Source organism: Argopecten irradians, chromosome 1 (genome assembly GCF_041381155.1).
Source record: "Argopecten irradians isolate NY chromosome 1, Ai_NY, whole genome shotgun sequence".
Lineage (NCBI taxonomy): Eukaryota > Metazoa > Mollusca > Bivalvia > Pectinida > Pectinidae > Argopecten > Argopecten irradians.
In genome coordinates, this window is record NC_091134.1 from 22,514,274 (window position 1) to 22,536,164 (window position 21,891).

The 21,891-nt window shown below is 33.7% G+C and overlaps 1 protein-coding gene across 4 annotated transcripts; it reads right to left on the reverse strand.

Moving 5' to 3' along the window:
* Positions 1–188: 188 nt before the first annotated feature.
* On the reverse strand, positions 189–20,342 carry LOC138321116 (putative defense protein 3). Of its 4 annotated transcripts, none has more exons than XM_069264583.1 (4): positions 20,012–20,342; positions 2,303–2,561; positions 1,218–1,294; positions 189–940 (listed from the first exon to the last, which is right to left on the reverse strand). In XM_069264583.1, the coding sequence occupies exons 1-4, from the start codon at positions 20,223–20,225 to the stop codon at positions 774–776; spliced, it is 717 nt and encodes a 238-aa protein (XP_069120684.1). In that variant the 5' UTR covers positions 20,226–20,342; the 3' UTR covers positions 189–773. The 4 variants fall into 4 exon arrangements, with proteins under 4 accessions (XP_069120684.1, XP_069120676.1, XP_069120664.1 ...); XM_069264575.1 differs by lacking the exon at positions 20,012–20,342 and adding an exon at positions 18,735–18,990; XM_069264563.1 differs by lacking the exon at positions 20,012–20,342 and adding an exon at positions 14,060–14,410.
* Between the last annotated feature and the right edge of the window lie 1,549 nt (positions 20,343–21,891).

Consider the following 21,891-nt stretch of genomic DNA (forward strand, 5'->3'; position numbering starts at 1 on the left):
ATATTTGTCGTTTACACTGGTGTGGTATCCGTTTCTACAATTTCTTTGATTTCATCAGATGCATGGAAACGTATAACACGAAGTTTCAGTATGAAATTTTCGTATACCGTTTACCAGAACGCGTTAAGTCCAGTGTGGTGTGTGATCCGCACTATCTTTATTTTTAGAATAAATTAACAACACACAGATTAATCTACAAATAAGTTTTAATTTAATAAGTGTAACATTGATATCAGTTTGAGATGACATAAAGTTCACGATACTATCCTTACTCAATCCTTGGCACGCATCAAAGTTCTCTAATAAATCACCCATTATCTTATTTTGCAATCCGTATGTGAAGAAAAGAGAATTTACCTTTTGAACCTGATTTTAGATCGTTAATTTAAACAACATTCCTAAATCCGTTTTTTAAATTCACCAGAAAGTCAAGGAATTATGTTGCTTAGCACAATTATAACATTACCGTATACATGTTATTACGATACTAGCAGTTCTAATTTCTCAGTATGAGAAAAAATGAAGTAGAAAGAAAATATCCAACATGAAGCAAAAAATAAACAATGCAAAGTCGTATATCAAGATTTCAACAGTTAAATGTATATTTCTATGATTATCCCAACAATACATCTGTTGACATATATTCTGTCTTTCTATTCACGTAACAACCATATAATTTCACCTTCTCCGACATACATCACACGTAACGTTTCCTATACAGCCCCCTCACTACCCATCCCGCCATTAAATGCCCTGCGCATGCCAAGAAGCGTTCAGCCTTGTTGTAGTCCTTGACCGACCATGGGTGTTCCTGGACGACCTGGCTGGGCTGGCTGTCTGACGTTTGCCATCTGAAGACGTCTGAGGACCTGGAGTACTTGTTGCTGCAGTCTCTGATTGAAAGGGTCGTAATACAGGCGACACAACAAGCTTCTTTGTCCTGTGGAAAACAGCAAGTATTGGTAAACTTTGGTAAGAAGGAAAAGAAACAAAGAGAAATGAACACAATATGCTACTTCGTCAATATTGGTGGCAGATCCTTAAGGAGGAGAGGTTTCCAGGTTGGGGAAAAGAGAGAGAAACCAAATATACTACTTTGCCATGACTGAGGAGAGATCAGAAATGAGGACTCCTTACTTTGGTAGAAAAAGAAACCGAAAGATTAGAGGGAGTATTTTACATTAAACAATGATAAAAATGTAGAATAGGTTGTTTACCTTGGAAGCCGGCAGGCGAGACTGGGTCAGAACGTACATCCACCCAGTACTGGCTATAAGTTTTCACCACTGTAGCTCTGCACAAACAAACATAAGACAATATTTAACTTTTTTTTAATAACTGTGTTTTGACGTATATTAATCTTTTGATAGTATCATTCCACAGCCAACATTATACATGTATTATTACGATTGACATCAGATCCTTTTTTTTTACTAAATCCATCCTTCGCTTGAAATAACAAAATCCACACATTTGAATACAACATATTAGTGTAAATTTAAACAAATAAATAATGAAGATTCGCTGACTAAAACAAACTGGCAAAGTCACTTATTTCTGCAATTGAGGAGACAGCAGAATGTATTTTAGCGTAGAAACTAGGACTTTATATTTTATTATTAAATGTATTCTAAATGCGAATAGGGTAAAAATTATCGACACTTTAAGTAAACCAAAGGCATATTTCATAAAATGAGGGTATGAGCTAAAAGATTATTTTAGATACCAAGAATTCTGAATACATGTAATTGGAGTGAGAATAGAACTAGTCCATCGAACGTGGATGTTTCATTGATGGCTACTCAAATCTGGATCTAATCTGAGTATGTATTTCAAAGAAGAATCGTGCCAACGAAACCACTGGTAATACGTAAAGGTAGGAATAATTTTATTTGTATTTAGGAGTTTGCTTTTATTGAGCTTCCTTCAGGATTAAATCGGGTCGGCTAACAGAAAGGCACAATTCGTCATGGGTATCAACTCAGGCGTCCCCCAAAAATTGTTTTTGTATGATACTTAAGGAAAGACATTTTCAAAAGGACGTGATAGTTAATAGTTTATTGGCAATCTTGGAAAACAAAGACAAAATGGGATTTCGAATACCATTATCACTGTAGATAGTTGAAAACACCAGGCGATTCAATGAATAAAAGTTTTGAGCAGATGCTTATCATTAAACCAAACAAAAGATTTTCCTTTGTTTTTGAAAGGTCACGTTCCATTATCTGCATTTCCCAAATAGTGTCATATAGTGTACGAGGAAAAAAACCCAAAGAAAAGTGGGAGGAAATAAATTACTTACACAAACTGAATATCTCCTAAATTACATCCTACCGGAAGTATGAAATCAACAGACACTTCCGTTTTGTTACTATTTCCGGTATGAGTAATTCCGCCGACCTGTCCGACGGCTGCCCGACACAAGCGTGGCTGTGAGTTCGAATCCACTGGACGGAATGTGCCGTAAGCAGGTCTGTCTTGAGAGTCTAATGGGTAGTTATCACGTGTTGCCTGGATGAAAAAGCCTCTGAAAAAATCCCCTGGTGCTGCCTTTAGTGTAACTGAAAAAGAAAAGAAAATATGAAACTTCCTTGAAATAATTTTACATCATTTATCGCCCGGCGTCATACTAGTAATGATGCCTTGATTGAGACGCCTATCGTATGGATGAACTGACTATTTGGATACAAGTAGAAGAGGCATAAACAGCCAGATAAATACAATGACAGGTGTCAAGGGACATCAAAGGTCAGGATACAATCCTGATGATAGGGACACATATCCTAAGCTCAGGGCCCGACATCTCAGGGCTCAGACATCTTAACGTCAGTAAACTTCTTAGCTTCAATTCTCTTAAAGAAAATACTGCTGAAGATAAGAAAATTCCTCATTTCCTTTGCTTATGTAATGATTTTTATGAAGAATTAAGTTAAGAAAATTCCTTAAATTTATAATGGTGTTGAACTTTTGGTATGGAATAAAATTTTGGTACGACCCATTGACTGGTAAGCTCTAACAGATATTATTTCTGGACTGGTTAAGTATATCTTGTTAAGGGTATTTATCTGCAATATCTATCGAACATACTTTCTATTGAATCTGGGTTACATATGAAACAGAGCCTGACGCCAAGTAAATATAATTCTGCATAACCGAACAGGTCAAAGGGTTTATGTTCAAACAGTAGATTTCGGCTTATAACCCAGCTGTCTTACCATAAAATAGTTCTTTATTCATAGAAGCTATTAATAAACCTGTGAATTTTCGTTATTTGTTTTCACAAACATATTGCAAAAACCACTTTATGTATCATATTTTAACCACAAGAATGTAATATTATTAACTACATTAATATAAAGAGTGAACAAGTTTAATAACCGACATTGAGGAAACATATATTTATTATTATACATTAAAAAACAATAGTTCTGTAGGGCTTTTTCTTCGTAATAAAGATTCTATCTTATTCTTTCTTTGTTACTTATCAATAATTGTCTCATTGTCTTCTCATCTTCATTCATAAGGAAGTACTAAGACACATATTCCAACTGACCGATCAATCAACTACACTAGCCACTGACCAATCACAATGCCCAGTGTGCAGTACATCAGGGATGGCCGGAACCGTAAACCTGTCACAATGACCAATCCATCAAATTCATACAGGCAATATATGGACAAAATACACCGGTGGACGAGTATTGAAGAATGTATTTCCCCAACCCCTCCCCCACCCCTCATATTGCAGCGTCATTGTGTATGATAACAATAACATTGATGTGTATTGGTCTATTATAACGAGGTTAAAACGGTATAATGCTAGTATATTAATAATCCTAAATAAAAGTCCAATATAAATTCAAAGTAAAATCAAAAAATATTTCTATGGGATATATATTCAGCCACTATAGGACCTTGGTCAATTATCATGAATATTATAACCATTTGATTGTAATCAACACATTCATGTTGGTAAAATTATTATAGATATATATGATTTTTAATGTCCCAGTCGGCTGTTTGATGAATGTCACAGTCTGCATACAATGTACCATAGTCGTCATTCACGTAAACGTTACTTAAAAACATGATCTTGTTCTGTAATCAAATCTGACTATCTACATATATCTACATTACTGGATTTATATGTCGTAGAGTCTTTAGATGCAATAAACATAAAACTGTTTTTTTTCCCTAAAAATAACGAGTTATGCTAGTTTCCTGCACGTTTCAACAAATTGAACGGTATTGTGTTAGATTAGAACGGTTTTCACGTTATTAAAGCAAAGCGTTCAACTTTACTCAATAGTGCTTTACTGGCATCATCTTTCTTTTCACGTAGTTAGCTTTCCATCATACGACAGGGATTATCTTTGTAGAGCGCACCATAGAAATATCTTAAAAGTCTTAAACAATGCAACCTACAGTTATTCTTAAAATTATATGTAAATAACAAGCACTACACCAGAAAAATCACTGATGAGGAATATTACACATATATATACATGTATATGGCATCGCATAATGACTCTCACAATACATTCCAACTACATCCGAGATTGGTGTACAATGGTACTATTAGTTCTAAGTGAGGGTTATCATCACACGGAACACCTAAACAATAATGTAATGAATTTCGCTTTGTTTTGATATTTGATTATACATTTGGAAAATTTTCTCCAGGGATATCTTTGATGTTGGAGAGTTATCTGTTCATGAGGGAAGGAATTGATTGTTTCGTATATTGGTTTGTATGCAAAATTCCTCATTTCACTGAAAGCATGACGTAACACTCGCAAACACGTGATATAACAAAACTTACCAACACGACAGAAAAAGATAATTAAGCAATATGTAATAATACGTTTAAATAACATGTACGTGCATGATTAAATAGAAGTAATGTTGGTCTTAATGATAAACACCACAAATCTTGCAATTACATTGCCAACGTGGGCAACTGACTGTTGATCGATGTCTTTTCGACTGAAACTCTTGTTCCCTTCAATACAGAACGGTTAACACATCCGATTTAACCAATACATCACAAAGCCATGTCCGTAGAATACGCCAATACGCCATGTCATTTCATTCTTGCCAACTCTCGTGTTTGTGGCGGGAGTCTCACGATTTATAATGCCCATCCTCCACGAATACGTGTCTCACAATACTTGTACATCAGACAATTTTAATTCACATTTTCACACAATGGTATATAAAGCAATATGAACTGTATCTAGATGTTTATATTCTATTTAAAATAGACACTAGTCAATTATATTAACAAAAATAACCAAAACCTCTTTGAAATATCATAACACATTTGCATGTACTTCCTTAACTTACAAATAAAATAAGTCAGCTTCGATAAGTGTTTTAACACTTTTAAACTACAAAAATATATCGCCTCATTTGGTTATTGTTAGGTGATTTGTCTTAGAAAAGACGTGTAAACCATATCAAGTTAAAATGTACGTCTACTTAAGCACACACTCACTAAACAATAAGATAACAATTTCGTAAGGAAATAGAAAAATTCCAGACAATTTTCTGACCCATTATTGGAAATAAATCATAACTTCCGGACTGTTACCTCGTATCCTCATCCGGTTGAAATATCTCCGAGTGGAAGTTTCCAATGTATATGGACTTGTTAACATGTGTTGTGGAAAGTAAAATCCGACATGGCTAGAATTAAGTCTCCTCGAATGGAAAGGGGCTGGGTCCGCACACGTGTTATATGGGGCTCCAGAGGGGTACGACTTCACTAGAGCACATAACAATCCCCATACTACCCCAAAAAGGGGCAAACTTCCTGTTAAATTCCACGAAACCATAACACTGAGTTCTTTGCAAAACTAAAAAAGTATTGGCCAGTCTGGCCTTGAGACAATCGTGACAGGCAGTCTGGTCAGCGACAGTATGACAGATGGTCAGTCTATCAAAAGTCGTTATTGCATTGAACGGCGAGACAATTTAACGACACAATGTCTACCACACGTTATGTATCAGTGTTCAGTCAAACTATAAACCTAAAGTCGATGGAACTAAACTTTGATTTTTTGAAACAACTACTGGAAGTTTTAAAAAAAATCCTTCTGAATGTTTTGAAGCCCAAACGCATACGAGAAGAATTACTGTTTATGAAATATATCCCATCAAGACATTTATCTTCAGCCTTACATATTTTCCATTCCAATCATGGTTAGAACAAAGACTATGGCACAACGATGAACCGAAGAAGGCAATAATAAATTACTGATTATGCACAAATTGATTCAATCCGGATGACGAAAGTTGTCTTATATGTAAATACGTCCAAATTCCTCGACGTGAATAAACCCGAATTCCTCTAGTATGTTTTCGTTCCTTGACTACAATATCTATAATGGTAAGTCTTTCTTAGTTCGTGGACATTTGTTCCTCCGACTCGTTGCTGTCCCGACCCTCCCGACTACCTGTCTGCTACTTCTGGTACATCCTTAGGTTATGTATACCATTCCGACGAAGTGGGAGTAAGCCATTATATCGTTATTGTCTATTTGTCAGACAGGACCTATTTAACGACCATGTTTGTACGGGGATAACGACCAGCGAACATCAAAGTCGTACACAATTTGATTGTTGCTAACGACCATCAAAGACCAACATTTCCGATTCGTCACCTCGTGTTGTACCAACATAAATGTCCGGAACTCTTCCTTGTAGTTCACGTCACGAAAATAGACATGTGACGTCACGAAATATGCGTAGGTACTATTTAGACTACTATTAGTGTCAATTGATATCAATTATGATGACAATGTATATTAGTATTGTTCATATCTATTTAGCGAAAATTCTTGGTTGAGTGGGTTATGGTATGTATCGGTGAAGTAAGAAATGTGATATTTTAATTGTATTGGGTGTAGAAATAGAGATTTTGTATTAATTTATCAAGTAACAAATTATCTCCCTTCATTATAACCTCCCTTTCTGAATTACCGTCTCGATTACTCCCCTTTCGATTTATTTCCTTGTAAATCTTTTCGGTTTGCGAGACTATAAGTGACGTTATAAAATATGATATAACAATTTGAACGGAACATGATAACTAAAGATTAATTTAATATGAACAGTTATATTATATGATAAGAAACATTATTTACTGTAATACTTATGTTGATAACGGAATGTTTACTTAGAAGCTGCATTATTTTAGAAAATAAATATATAACTAAAATATCAGTTAAAGGCCCACTACCTTTCCGAAACGGCTTTTAATTTTTAAAATGGGAATGTAAAACAAGATCGATAATTTTGTAGAGTCCTATAAATTATTAACTTACCGTTAATACTACATTTATCATCACCCTCTGAACGATTTGATTAAAATAAATAAAATGTTTATTTTCATAACGCGGGTCGTATTATGTTTCCCGCCTTCGTCCTAAATACCGCGCGGTAGTTGACTATCACTGCGCCAGACGGCAAAACAGCGAATTGACTCTCCACTGTTTTCATATATTACGCAGGCAATCTTGCTTATGTTTGGTGTCGTAACCTTATTTTAGATCATCGGTATGCGTTTTCTGATATTATCAACGTTTTTTAAGAAACCTTTATATTTTGCTCCGGAAACGTAATGGGCCTTTAAAAACTTAAAATTCGACCTCAGCACGAGAGGCTACCGATTATTTTTCCCAAGTCTATTCAACCGTGGATTAAGTGATTTTGGAATTATTAGTTAGCTTTTAAATACGAATCGTAGTGGAACAGAAACGAAATTCGAAGGAAAAAGTGAAGAAATAAATATTTAAACCTACTAATTACTAATTATCTAAAATTTGATAACAGTAGGTCATCAAACTATGCCCTCTCTTTTATTGGTATATTTTTTTTTCGTTTTAAGACATACGATACATGTTCTTGTTTGTATTTTTATTCATCCTAAAATTGTGTACAAAACCCCTTACCCAACCAACGGCTTCCTAAAATACACAAAAATGTGTTATACGACAGATAACATGAACAAGGAAACACTAAATGCCGTTTAATGGCCCGCGGTATCATCGTTATACACATTAATCGGGCCTTGAACTTATTTCCGGAAACTCAGCGAAGAAGGAGTATGCAAGATATTTGAGATGCCGTGGAAAGGTAAATATGCATCAAAACACATGTTTCGACGATATTTGAAACGTGAACGATGTCAATCACCAAAAATATAACAATCTGGTTCAAATTCGATATTTATTACCGTGTTCGATTATCTCTTATAAACTCAGTTTGAGGAGCAAACGTAGTTATCAGAGACTGTGGGTGCAATATTAATCATTAGAATCTTAATTTTATTGATCATATACAGACTTTGAGAATGTGAAATCAAAATTTGATGTAGAACTAGATTATGTGACATACTATAGAAGTAGTCACAATGGCGGACATCAACAGAGCAGGCCCAATTACTGTAACAAAACACGGACTTGTTTATTTTTGGCTAGCACTGATTGACATCTTACAACAGGTCGTGTACTATTTGTCAACTCTAACATTGTCCGATAGCATTTAACTGATACAAATCACACCAAGTACAGATCGAGTCATACTTTCCACTGTGGTGTTGATTTTGAAACAATTAACGACGTTATATAAGGTGACATTCTTTTCCTTTCTCTATTCCACTGAATTGTTTTCAATATATGTGTTTTTATTATTGGCATTAGTCTAACACTGTTTTTACGATAGTCTTCCTGTTGTAATCTAATCATTGTGATGTTTGATTCTCAAGCAAACGTTATTAATTATAGAAAAAAAATCATTGTGTGTTTTAAGAAAATTAAGAAAACGAAAGAGAGTGCAAATTGTAATTGCATTAGTCCAACTTGAAGAAAGCAATAAGAAAAATGTTTATCTTGTTTATGAAATAGTAAAATCTGAAAGTTATAAAACTGTAAAGAAAACTAGAGATGTAAGGGGGATAACTCTCATGTCGTGTTTCGAGTTCTGCAAGATGAACTCACTGAATTAATCATATTTCGTGTATCATTATGACACACGAAAGTTGTGACAATACCTTTGATGTGTACCTAATTATCAAATTAGGAAGGATATTGTGTCACCTTTAATGTATTCATTGGTATTCACCTGTCAAGTTAATGTATATAAAAATGAATTAACAAAGGAGTGACAAAAAAGGCTTAGCTATTGAAAAAAAGAGTCATTTTCTATTTCAATTATTGTTTGGGAAGTTGAATTAAGTAATTATAAGTTAGTTATTTTCATGATAATATCATTTTAGACTACATGTGTTTTAGTTGAAAAGAGGGGGGGGGGATCCGCAGTTTTTAGGTTGATAATCAATATCGGTTCATGTAAATATACATATGAAAAACAAGAACTTTACTATGTTGTTTCCATATATTATAAAGAACTATGTTAGCTATTTTGCTGTACTTAAATCATTTATCTATTAATTTATTCTACATAAGAATTGTGCATCATTCATGTTTTTGGAACAAATTTTGTAAACAATGATGTAAAGATCCACTCTCCTCTCTTTTGGTAAATGTAAATTTTCATTTGGTATCCATGACAACCAAATGACACACAATGTATTGAAAACTTTCACAATGTATTTGTCATCTTAATCATATAGTTATCTTCCCTTATATACATTTAATTTTCTTTGTTTGTTTTACTATGTATAATTAATGCCCATTATCATTACTGCTGAAATAAATAAATCATTGTCAGGGTTCTTAACCATAGTCCATTCCTCACACACAGATGTTAGACAGGAGTAGTCTCCCATAGGACGAAACTACGGTTATACTCGATGAACAAATAAAACGTGTGTCCGAATCATGTTCAAAGTATTACAATTGTGATACATAATGTAATGATGTTAAAGATGCCCCACCGCTGACAAATGGTATTTTTTCACTATTAAAAACAGGAGCAGACGATTTAGTATTTTTCTTCAGTTACAAAAGTTACTTACTTTACACCATTACCACCATTGAAAAGTTTGAGCTTCTAATTTTACTTCAAGTTAAAAATATGAAAAATAATTAATTGCATCCCGGAAAAAATTCCGTAACACTATACCCTATATGTAATGAAGTAATGATTGCGCATGCACCTAAGGCAAAATAAATCATTTTATATTATTTTTTTGGGTTAATTAGACTATTATATAGACGATTAAATACCTATTATTGTTCAAATGATTAATATCATTTATGCTCTGTCGGCGGTGGAGCATCTCAAATGTTTATAGATGGGTGAATTAAAGTTTATGTTAAAATAGATAACTGTATTGTATTAACAATTATTGCAATATTCGTGCAGTATTGCACAACCCAGCCCACATCCCCTTCAAAGACAGAAACCCACAAAGCAACAAAAATATCGATGCCTGACACATACATATACAGATAAATACGAAGAAAACAACACAATACTTTGCTTTGTATGTTTTACATAGGCATCTTACCTGTACATGTTTTATAAGTGATCTATTATGTATCAGCTCGTTTAAAACTGTTTACAACAATTAAAAACAAATCATGTGACTAAGCTTGACAAAGTGTGTCCCATTCTACGAGATCTCTGCCGTATCGTTCAATACACTCAGGTATATTTAAACAACTCTGTATTGAGAAAACCGTTCACGCAACTAGAACAAAAGGATGAAACACAATACACAGGTGTATGCATGCTAATCATTCTCATCAAATTCAATACATTAAAAATTTTTGCTTGTTATTCGTTATTTCTTATATAAGCATCATGCCGTTTACATAATATTTAGAAGGTGGAACACCGAAGTATTCGACATATGTTAAATTTAAGACCGAATTTTTACATTTTAATTATATCCACGGTTGTTGATTTCTCTATCTGAGATTTTAAATCACAGTACGTATGTATGTAGTTTTCCAATTCTACACACATCTAATATAAAATCGGATCAGATAACTGAATGATCATCTAAAATACAGCACATCCATATTGTTGTTATGTTTTTTTATTTAATAGAATGTAAAATTAAAAAAAAACAGTCTTTCTTAAAAGGCTTAATGTATTTAAAATCCGTCAAATAAAACGTATCCATTGGATGTGAAAGACAAATTATCGTGGCAGAGTGACAGTTTATTATAGAATTTCCTCGGAAACATTTTGGTCTTAAGGTAACAGTTAAAAAGCATCGAAATAATTTCTCAATATCTTTCATAATTTGCATACGAAAGTTTTTGTTTCGTTTCGTGTGAATTTGTTATGCCATAGAACGTCCCCATGTGGCCTACCACAATGGCAGTTTAACATTAAAACAAAAGCAAAATTTGACACCACAAAAATCGAGAATCAAAACATGTTTTATATCATGGTAGAGTATAGTAAATGATACAGCTTACAATAGAGTATAGTAAGTGATACAGCTTACAAAGTCTCGACAAAATATATCTATACTATAGTGTCTTTGTTGTACGAGGGGTGTCCTACCGACCTTTGCTTGAAAAGGCAATGACCGGAGCCTACCGGTGCATTTACCGGAAGTTATTAAATCTTATGATAATATTCTGTATTATCCAATAAAAGTACGATACTTTATCTACATGTAAGACTCTGTCAGAAAAAGGCATTTTTATTGTCTTTAATAAAGTACAGGCTTTGGTTCAAACACTCACATAAGACGAAGTGGGTTTTTTTTCAAAGCATGTCACTGACAGAATGTTCTCACTGAAATGGCCATAAATGTCAAACATGCTAATGATATTGTCATTTTTATTTGCTCCTTTTCACGAAATATTTTAACTTTATGGCTTGTTTAGCTCAAAATCAATTTTTATTCCAGTAGTTCATCACGAAAAAATTAGAAATTTTGCAAACAATTAAAACAAATATACAGATGAAGCATTTAGCCTGATGAATATATTATCACAAGTGATGATTTCCCTTAATCGTGTTTTCATTTGTTTTGATTAACTCCAAAGGCAATAATTACAGAAAAGCGGAGGAATTTAAAAGACCAGGGAATGATCCAAAGTCAAATAATGCCGAGTGATTCCCTCCTAAAGTCATCAGATATTTTCGCGGAAATACGTAATAATCTATTCCGCGATGAGTTTCGGATGAAGTGAAACATGATAAAGAGGGGACATTCAAAGGGAGATAATTCGCACAAGCGTGTTACGTAAAAACTGAAAAAAAAAGTTTTTCTTGAAATAGAAATAGATGTTTAAGCGTTTATTCTTGTTTTTTTTTACTATAAAAAACCCGTAAACGACATATTTACATATTAGAATGGGAACTGTTGTATTGTTGTCATGTTTTGTTGTACATTTGTATTTTTTTTCTTCAAAATATTAAAAATTTATTTATTATTTCATTGTCTATTTTATAATTATGATGGACTGTGAATATGTCTTGATTAGCTGTGCAGGTATAAATAATACTAAGTATTGGCTATCGTCGTTTACTTATGTCGCTTTCAGATGTTAACTAGTGATTCTTTTTAAATGTACGGAAATCGTTATTATATGGATAGCAGGTAGTCGTGCTGGGTGTATGTAAGTCATACTTACAGAATTATCAAACAAGTCGTGTAATATTATCCCATGTTCATTAACAGATACATAGTAGGTTTGAATTAGTAAAGCTAGTTACAGTTAGTTGCTGGACAGTCTATGGTTGTGTATGGTATTCAAACAGATAATTATTATGATGGATCGTTCAACTCTCACCGTAAACCATAACGCCGTCATTATGTTTCTGACACCAATATTAACATATCTTCGGCTATAAATAAATCAACTCATTACGATACTAATTAACATATCCGCGGTAATGATACTATAAAAAAACCGTCTTCCGCCTATACTACGTTGAGGTGATATTGGAAAGTCACTTTCAGACTTCACAAATGTCAAATCTAATTCTCAATACAAAAAATCAAGATTTTAAGATTGATTTGGTTTAATAAAAATGAAGATGGAAATATAGTAAAATAAATGGAATCTAATAACAAAATAATGATACGAATGGAGGCCATTGAAACGTAAAATCTGTGTCGCTTGTGTCCGTCACTTATAGCTAACATCATTAATATGTGTTTTATGTTCATCTGTAAAACGCTTCGGGATAAAACGTATTTATATGTACATCTACGATGTACACTGTTATAACCAGGTATTTGTATCAGGTAACATTTCATCACTGACCAATCACATCACATTTCCTGGTAAAATTTAAGCTCGCTATAATACACACAGGTTTTTATAATGTAGTAAATGAAACGACGTAAAATCTATTTCACGAACAGTTGATTTAATATTCCATAAACAAACGAATTCGGCACAAGGTATAGCAACTTATGAAAGTCCTCTATACAAATATTATATGCACAACTAATATTATTTATATCAAAATTAAAAAAAAAAAAAAACCCAAAAGATATATAATCGAAAGTAAGAAAACGTGATGCAAAACGAACTTACTATTAAACTTACCATATATGCATTTCATGCTTAAAAACTCTATTTTCAGTTACAAAGTTTCCTTTATATCTTATTTATTTATTGATAGGCCTTCTGTTTTAAGAGTTTATTAGAACAAGAGAGTGATTTGCATACGTAAAAAATATCCATTGTTTGTTGTAGATGTAGAAAAAGACATACATGTCTATGTGATGACGTCATTGTAATGACGTCATCACAATGACGCCTTAACAGTATCTTATATTGGATAAATAAAAAAATAGACTTTAGCCTTTTAAACTCCTACATGATTTGAGGCAATGTCGATATTTTCCGATCCCATACACGTATAATAAACTTTTCTGGCAAGATTATATAAGGTTATATATTTTACGTGAACTAAACTCTATTTTCAACAACGTAATGAATTAAGAATGACTTAATACATTCATCCATATATTCATAATATAGCAATAACCTTCAAACGTTTAAAACGAAAGTTAAGGTAACTTATGGTTTATCCAATCGTAGCATGAATCGGAACTTCACAAATATATATCGTTCTCAGAAATAACTTAACGAAATGGAACCAAACTCACCTCTGATGATGTCACTTTGTTTTCGTTTGCCGATGGTCCTGTTGCGGTATAGTAACTTTTCGACCACCAGTTTATATTGACTTGTGGACGCGTTTTGAGCTAGAAATTGGCCCACATGAGTTTCATTTAAAGCCTCAGTGTGAAATGTCACAGGATTTCCGCATGAATCCGGCGGTGCACCATATATAAAACCGCGTACAGCACACACAAAAATAGTGACTAGGAAAATGGGCAGCAAACATTTCCTCCCCCCAAAATGGATCTTTACATCCCCGGTCATTTTCACAACAGAGAGCAGCTTAGTCACAGGCAGGCAAACGTAAGGGACTTCTCACCTCCAGTCACGTGATGGCAAAGGTAACATGTGCATGTCAGGTAAAGCAGCTGTCAATCAGCTATAAGACAACAGGTAAGACAATCGAATACGAGGCCAAATGTCAGCCAACCCAAGAGACAACTCCTAAACGTATAGTATGATGAATTTGACAGTGTCGACTGCGGTCGTAAAACTCGAAATGTCAACAGAGGCTTTCTGTCAGATGTGACCAACGACAACGTCCGTCAGAGCTAACGTAGTGTTACATCGGGAGGCAAAAAATCCTAATGACTTTAACATGTCGCAATGTATAAGGTAATTTAGTAATTATGATCATGTACGATGTATAAAAATGTCGAACGTCGACAGAGTAGGGATGTTTGACGTACAATGTAAGATAGTATGTTTATAGAAATAAACAACTTCAAAATAAGAAAATGATTTAAACACAACTTCAATTATTTATATTTTAAATGCTTTCTCGGGATGAAAACGTTTTGTAGGGTTTTAACGACACATTTATTAATGAAATGTTTGAAGTTTACGCGAGGGGGGTTATCTTTATTTGGAAAAAAAAATTATCATTTAATAAAAATAAGGCCACACCATCTATTGAAGCATAGGTGATATTAGATTTAATCCATTACTGACATCCATACAAAAACGATGGAGATAAGTCAAATATGATATGAAATTCAATAACATCCAAAAATTAGATAATTTAGTTAGGTAAATATTTTTTAAGTAACCACAATACAATTTAAATAAATCATTAAATAATACAATACACGAAGATAAAGTGTTTAACACCAAAGTTTGATTACAACAAAATAAGATATATTAAGCAATGGTCACAGTTTGGAACTTTTAGTTCAAAACGAAGGCTATCTGGGCCCAGTTTCATGAACATTCCTTAAATTCAAGGCATCCCTTAACTTAAAATTCTCCATAAGAAAGCATTACGTATTTAAAGGAATGCTCCTTAACTTAAGATTTTTCTTTAACTTTTGTTATGCTTTCCTATGGAGAATTTTAAGTTAAGGAATTCCTTAAAGTTCAGAAATGTTCATGAAACTGGGCCTAGATTTCTGAAGCTTACTGGATTTTCTAAGGGACATAACTCAACATTGAATATAAGAGACACAACTCGGTCATTCTCCATTATCTAAATTGTATTATGTTCAATGAAATAATGGTGGTCGCTAAAGAAATCACTAATCATCTTATTCAATAAAGTGTGTAAAACCAAAATTTTTTTTTCATCGGATATATGCAATCATGCATTTGATTGAGATACAACACAATTTTTTTGTCAACAAGAGACACGCCAAAGATAAATTGTGGGTCCGAATAGAGATTTGGGTCATTATCAATAGTATGATACATACAACAGCAAAATCTGTCTTACAAGAAAAAAAAAAAAAAAAAAAAAAAAAAAAAAAAAACTTTCAACTAGCCATCAATAAAAAAAAGCAACCTCGATAACTAGTAAATTTCAATGGTACTTCGTCGCCTGAAGCAACACTAACAACAAGGAACATCTAATAAACAACAGTCAAACAACAACCACAACGTCAATATTGATACCATAACAACCAAACCCATATGTCCAATATATGAACCGGCAACGATGTGAATAGCTTGAACAACACTACCATCAATATAAATAGGTAACACAAACAAGAGCATCCACCTCAACAATTAATGTTACTAGATGGAACTGGTGGAGGAGAATATGGGGTGTCTGCCATACCAATCGTGTAAAGGTTTCACAAAATAGCTCAGCCTAGAAGTACAACAGGTTTGAAAATATCATTGATGTATTGATGAAATGGAAACTGAAAAAAAACTTAACATTCGACACGGAAATACCATACTAGGTGAATGGGAGAGTCGGGAAATGGGATTTTATGTCCTATTGATTAGCTTCTGTAACATTTGTGTAACCACATTGCATAGAATAAAGAAAACTCTAAATGAAAGACATTGCCATTGTAGATAATCAGAAAGCTTATTCAACAAAATGAGTGATATATGTCTTCTCAGTAGTTTTTGTTAACGTTGATAAGTTTCTGTGTATTTATGAAATGCGAGCTGGACTCCATTGTTTTGTAATATTAAGAATACATGTACATATAAACATTTGATTTATGTAACAGGGAATGCGTGTAATGATATTCTCACAAAGAAAGCTATAGGTTGACACCAATGTGACATTGTTTGCAAGATTACATTTCCTTAAGGTATTATTAATGACTGTCAAATGGCCGAGGAACAACAGTTAATGCATGGCCAGAGGGCAGTTTATTTATCACACAGCCAAACTGACCATCGTCCGCACCTGTTTCTGACAGCCCTTGTCACAGAGGGTCAACAAGTGGAGTGAGAAAATAAATTAATTGCAAATGGTTACTAAGGCACGGGAGGTCGCGACCCTTTCTCTTACTTAGGACTAGGTCACCAGAGTGTTTTATGTAAGGATGGAAGTCACAGTGTATTTTAAACATAAGGTTATAGAAGTTGTATTTTCCGCTCAGAATTTTTATCCTTTCTTCCACAACATGATAATGTTTTGTAACAAACTCGACCATCTGATCCATATACTGTTGACGTGGATGTTTTTGCATGTGCTTTATTTTGCAACATGTAAGAGTAAACAATTTGCGTTGGTATCATTTTCGCGAGAAAACAATTCAATATAATATTTATGATATTCACAAAACTATATGCGCGGTTGAAACTTTTGCATTAAAAAGACTTTCGCGTAATTAACGTTAATTTCCTCCTGACGTAAATTTCCACATTAACATTAGAAAAAACCATTGATACTATCTGATCAAAAGAAAAAAAAGAAAAAGCATTACATAAAATAGAGAAATATCCAAAAATAGTTGTCCTTAGTAACATTTCCAATGCTTTCCTATGGAGTATTTCAAGTAAGGTAATGTTACTGGAACTGGGGCCAGGACGGTCTATAGATCAACTGGAGCCAAACATTTTTTTTTAATTAAGGTTGTTGAAACGTTTTAAAGATAATTAAAAATGTCGAGCATACAATTGATGATTTCTTAACAGTACATCAAGGGTAAAAACAACGTAAAATCATTCTATGGTAAACACCATGATTCGGTAAAAAATGCAGTTTTACAACTGAAATAGCTACAAACATCATGACTATAAAATACTTAAAACAAATGAATACAAAGGTAAATAAATCAAATTAGAAAATAAAAACGTGAAACGTGACAATCATAATGAAGCATACCGAAAACGTTGATATATATTATGGAATGGTGATAGTTTAGTTCTTTTTTAAATGTTCACGCGGACTCACACTGCTAATAAGTAAAACATACATTAGGCAGGTCACTACCTACTAACTGAAAGTTTCTCTTATTCAGGTTTTATTGCCAACAAGCCTATTTTATATTTACAATATTGCTATTGTATTAGCTTACTATCATACCCGCATGTCTTGGAATGTACTGTTTTTGTTATCAACTAAACTTTCCTCGTTTAAACTCATTTTTTATAGAAATACGCTTTTAAAATATACTATATGGCTTCCGAAAAGGTATTTTAGACGATGGCAAATTTATCATACATATAAATGAGATAATTGAACAAGTAATTTAACAAGAAGTTGAAATAAAGAATTATCTTTCGGTGATTGACAATTTTAATCTTCTTGATTTCTTTATTAATTCCCCTTATCTCCGAGCCGGATCTCATACAAAAATGAACATCCATTCAAAATATGACAGAACGCAGTAAGTAATGGGTACTCTATGCTTGGTTATTTACTAAAAACCGAAGGCCGTTAGTGGACACGTTGATTTGGAAGATCGCCATATCAATAACCATTTTGGCAATCGAATAACTCGACAGAGATTCATGGTTCAGCTCGCATCACAATTTTGAAAAATCTTCGCAGAAAATAACGCCATAGTCGAATGACGCACAAAAGGAAGGTACCTAAAAGGTTAGCCCTTGTAATGACGTGCATTCATGGATAGGAAAATGAAAGCGTCATCACTGGCCACTCAAGTGACCATGGCGATCTATATCGTTAATAATGACATGTTAGGTGTACATGCACTGGCACAACTTTGGCTATCACCATAGTCACATCACTACTTTTTGTTTCCATTATTAACCAATGCCATATCATGTACAAACAGTCATACGTTTTTCCTTTTTAAAACATCATACCGATAAACTTTTGAGAAGTAGATACACATGTACATCATCTGTTTGCGCTTGTATTGGTGATGCGACAAACATGTTTTTGTGAAATCGCGAATGCAAGTTTTTACTGAATATGTTTCAGAAGAATAAGCTCTATAAGGCATGACTTACCTCTGAGACTATTGGTTGCCGGGTTATAAGGACTGGCCGTAATCGTGTAGCCACTGAAACGGCCGTTTTGGGCCATAGTCCCCATGTGTCCAGGTTGTAGATTCACATTTCGAGTTGCAAGAGAATCATAATAGCAGAAATTGGTCGGAGCACCAGACCGGTACCCAGCCACAGCGCCCAATATGGCGACTAGTCCAAAACATATAACTTGGATATCCATTTTTGGAGAGAACATTTTTGATGTGAAGTGTACGGGTGCTTGCTGTTTTCTGAAGGCCAGAAACACTAATGATCAGTTTTAGGGGCCTCAGGCAAGATTTGGCGGTAATCAACAAACGACGGTCAGTTCTTCGTGTCCGAGCCATTATTTAACTACAGGCGGAAAAAACATACATCCTTGGACATTTATGTGCAAGTATTTATTCCATGTATATACACAGATGTCATTAAAATGTTTTATTACACGCCCCCTTTATACACAGCAGCGCATCAGAACAATGTAGCTTAAAGTCGTGGTGCATTTGAAATGTCATTAGATTTAATTTTGCCTTTAAATAATGTGATGATCGAACATTTCGATATACATAATTATGGTTCATAATTACTATTAACTTTGAATCCAGTGATGTCACCGTCATTCAAGCGTATAATTGACCTTGACCGTCCTCATCTCTGATTCATTAATGTGTTTACATGTTATGTTCAAACTTGTTTACCAATTAACCTTCACGGACCAAGTGCTCCGTTCGGTAGGCCCATGCTTGTTTATTTCAACATAAAATTATGAATAGATCAATGATTTTAATAAATTAACTGAATGTATCTCACCATCTTTGATTCAAGGTCAATTTCAATCTCAGAACAAATCTACAGTCATTGATGACCCAATTCATCGAATCTACTGATGTCAAATCGGCGTTTAATGGTGTATTTCAATTATTTTGTTGCACAACATAAAACATGTCATATCCTAAATTCAGTCCTTTGTAACTTTAGATTCCTTTGAAAATATATCAAGATAGTGATGAAAGAATTCCATTATGTTATGGCGCGATGCACAGAACAGCCATTTTAACCTGAATGAGGACATGCAATAAAAATGTTCATAAATTTTCAGTAAAAAGTGACCTTACTGTTGTATTGACAAGTTTGCCTTATGCTTACGACAGAACTGATTAGTGGTCTCACAAATGAGATTTTCAATCCATCGGAAATTACAATGATTTTAGTTCAATTCATGGTGTCCATGATTACAATGCACACGAACACATTCTTACCTCTGTATGTCGATGTTGCTGGATTAAAACTGTCGATTTGTAGGGTATATGAGCCTGTCTGTCCATTCTGAGGCGGTATACCTCCATGACCCGGTCGGAGGCCAACATTTCTGGTAACTAGGTCTGAGTACTGACAGAAATCGAAAGGTGCTCCAGAACTGAATCCACGCACAACACTTATTAATGACATTAATATTATCGCTATCCCTTCCATATTTGTAGTTTTGAGTTTGTATATTAAGCACTTCAACTGTAAAACTCGCCCAAATGGATTTCAGTCCAGAATATTGAGTCTGTGTGCGTAAATATCCCCCCTTCTGTCTTTAAAGCTTTGGAAGCGTGTCACGAGTCTATGTAAGTGTCCGTTTGACAGGCGTCGTTGTGTACTCTTGTCAATATTGTTAAATGACATATGATGGCCGAAACCGCGCGTTATTGACCAATATGACGTCATATTGACGTCTTGTAATATATCAGGCGGCATCTCAATCATGCTATTGTCTCACAGTTGCCTTTAATCATCACTTAACTATGGGGATGTTTTAGACGGGCTCGGGATAGAGTAAGTGTATATTCCGTGTGGGGCCATATTATCTACCAAGATTGATGAATGATATTGCTCACCTAAAACATGAGGAAATAAGCTGACGAAAACAGGTCTATAGATCGGACAAATATTTTGCTTTCGTCACTTCAAACCGCTGTTACTTGTGTAATGTGTTATCAAATATTCTTACTATTGTTAGCTAAGCGTTGCAAATTTAACAATGCAGGGATTTAAGTGGAGAGAAAAAATACACGCGAATGCATTGTTCCCTACTTACCACAAATTTCAAACTCGGGACGGAAAAAAACAAAAGTGACATAATTAACGCTTTCCAATTTTGGTTTCTTTCACCCTCTCGAAAACAGTGTACTTTTTCTGGATATAATAATCGATACGTGACCTTACCTACATCCCATTGGCATAAGGACTCTTAAACGTTCCGAAGATAAGACAGTTAGAATTAACTTGTTTTACTGTTTGACCAAAAATTGGGAATTTACAAAAAAAGGTTATGTCCAAGTTGTGACATCGAACCGTTAAGGAAATCAGGAAATACGACAGTTCTAATTTTATACCACGTTTGTTATCAGAATACATTGTATATCTGTGCATGGTATCGTTGACCTAGATGTGTATCCGGTTATTCTTCCGTATTCGGGAGTATTCTGTTTTCTTCCTCTTGTAATATTCAACATAGAAGTGTATGTTTTGTTGAAATTATGCGCCTGAGTTTGAATTATGATTTCTTAATGATGTGGATATTTCTCAATGTTTAATATTATTTTGTAAATATATATTTCAATTTATTGATTTAATTAAAAACACAAAACCTAATAATTTTAGAGATAAAAATGTTTGAAGAATTATTTTTATTATGGATCATACAAATATTACAATCAGAGGAAAATAAATCAAAACACGTAAAACATATAATAACCTACTTGCATCTCCGAAATACAGAAAATACTAGTCCTTCAACAGAACTAAGGGATACTTTACAAATGTACTCACTTCGTCAACAGAAGGTAAATACCAACAAAAAAAGTATATACTTGTTATTACTCAATAAAATGTGTACTATATATACTACTTTCATTCAGAAAAACCATCTGTACGACAGATATATTTATATATAGTTTTCTTTTAATTTATTTTTTTCCTAATATGTATTTATTATTTATGTCACTGTTATAACTTGATTTTTTTTGTAAACTTACATGATTTTGACCGTTCAAACCAAGCTTTCAAATTGTATGGGTTGTATTTTCAGTATTTTCATTTTTTTTATTGATTACCGTTAGCTTTACTAATTGTATTACAATTTCAGATAAGG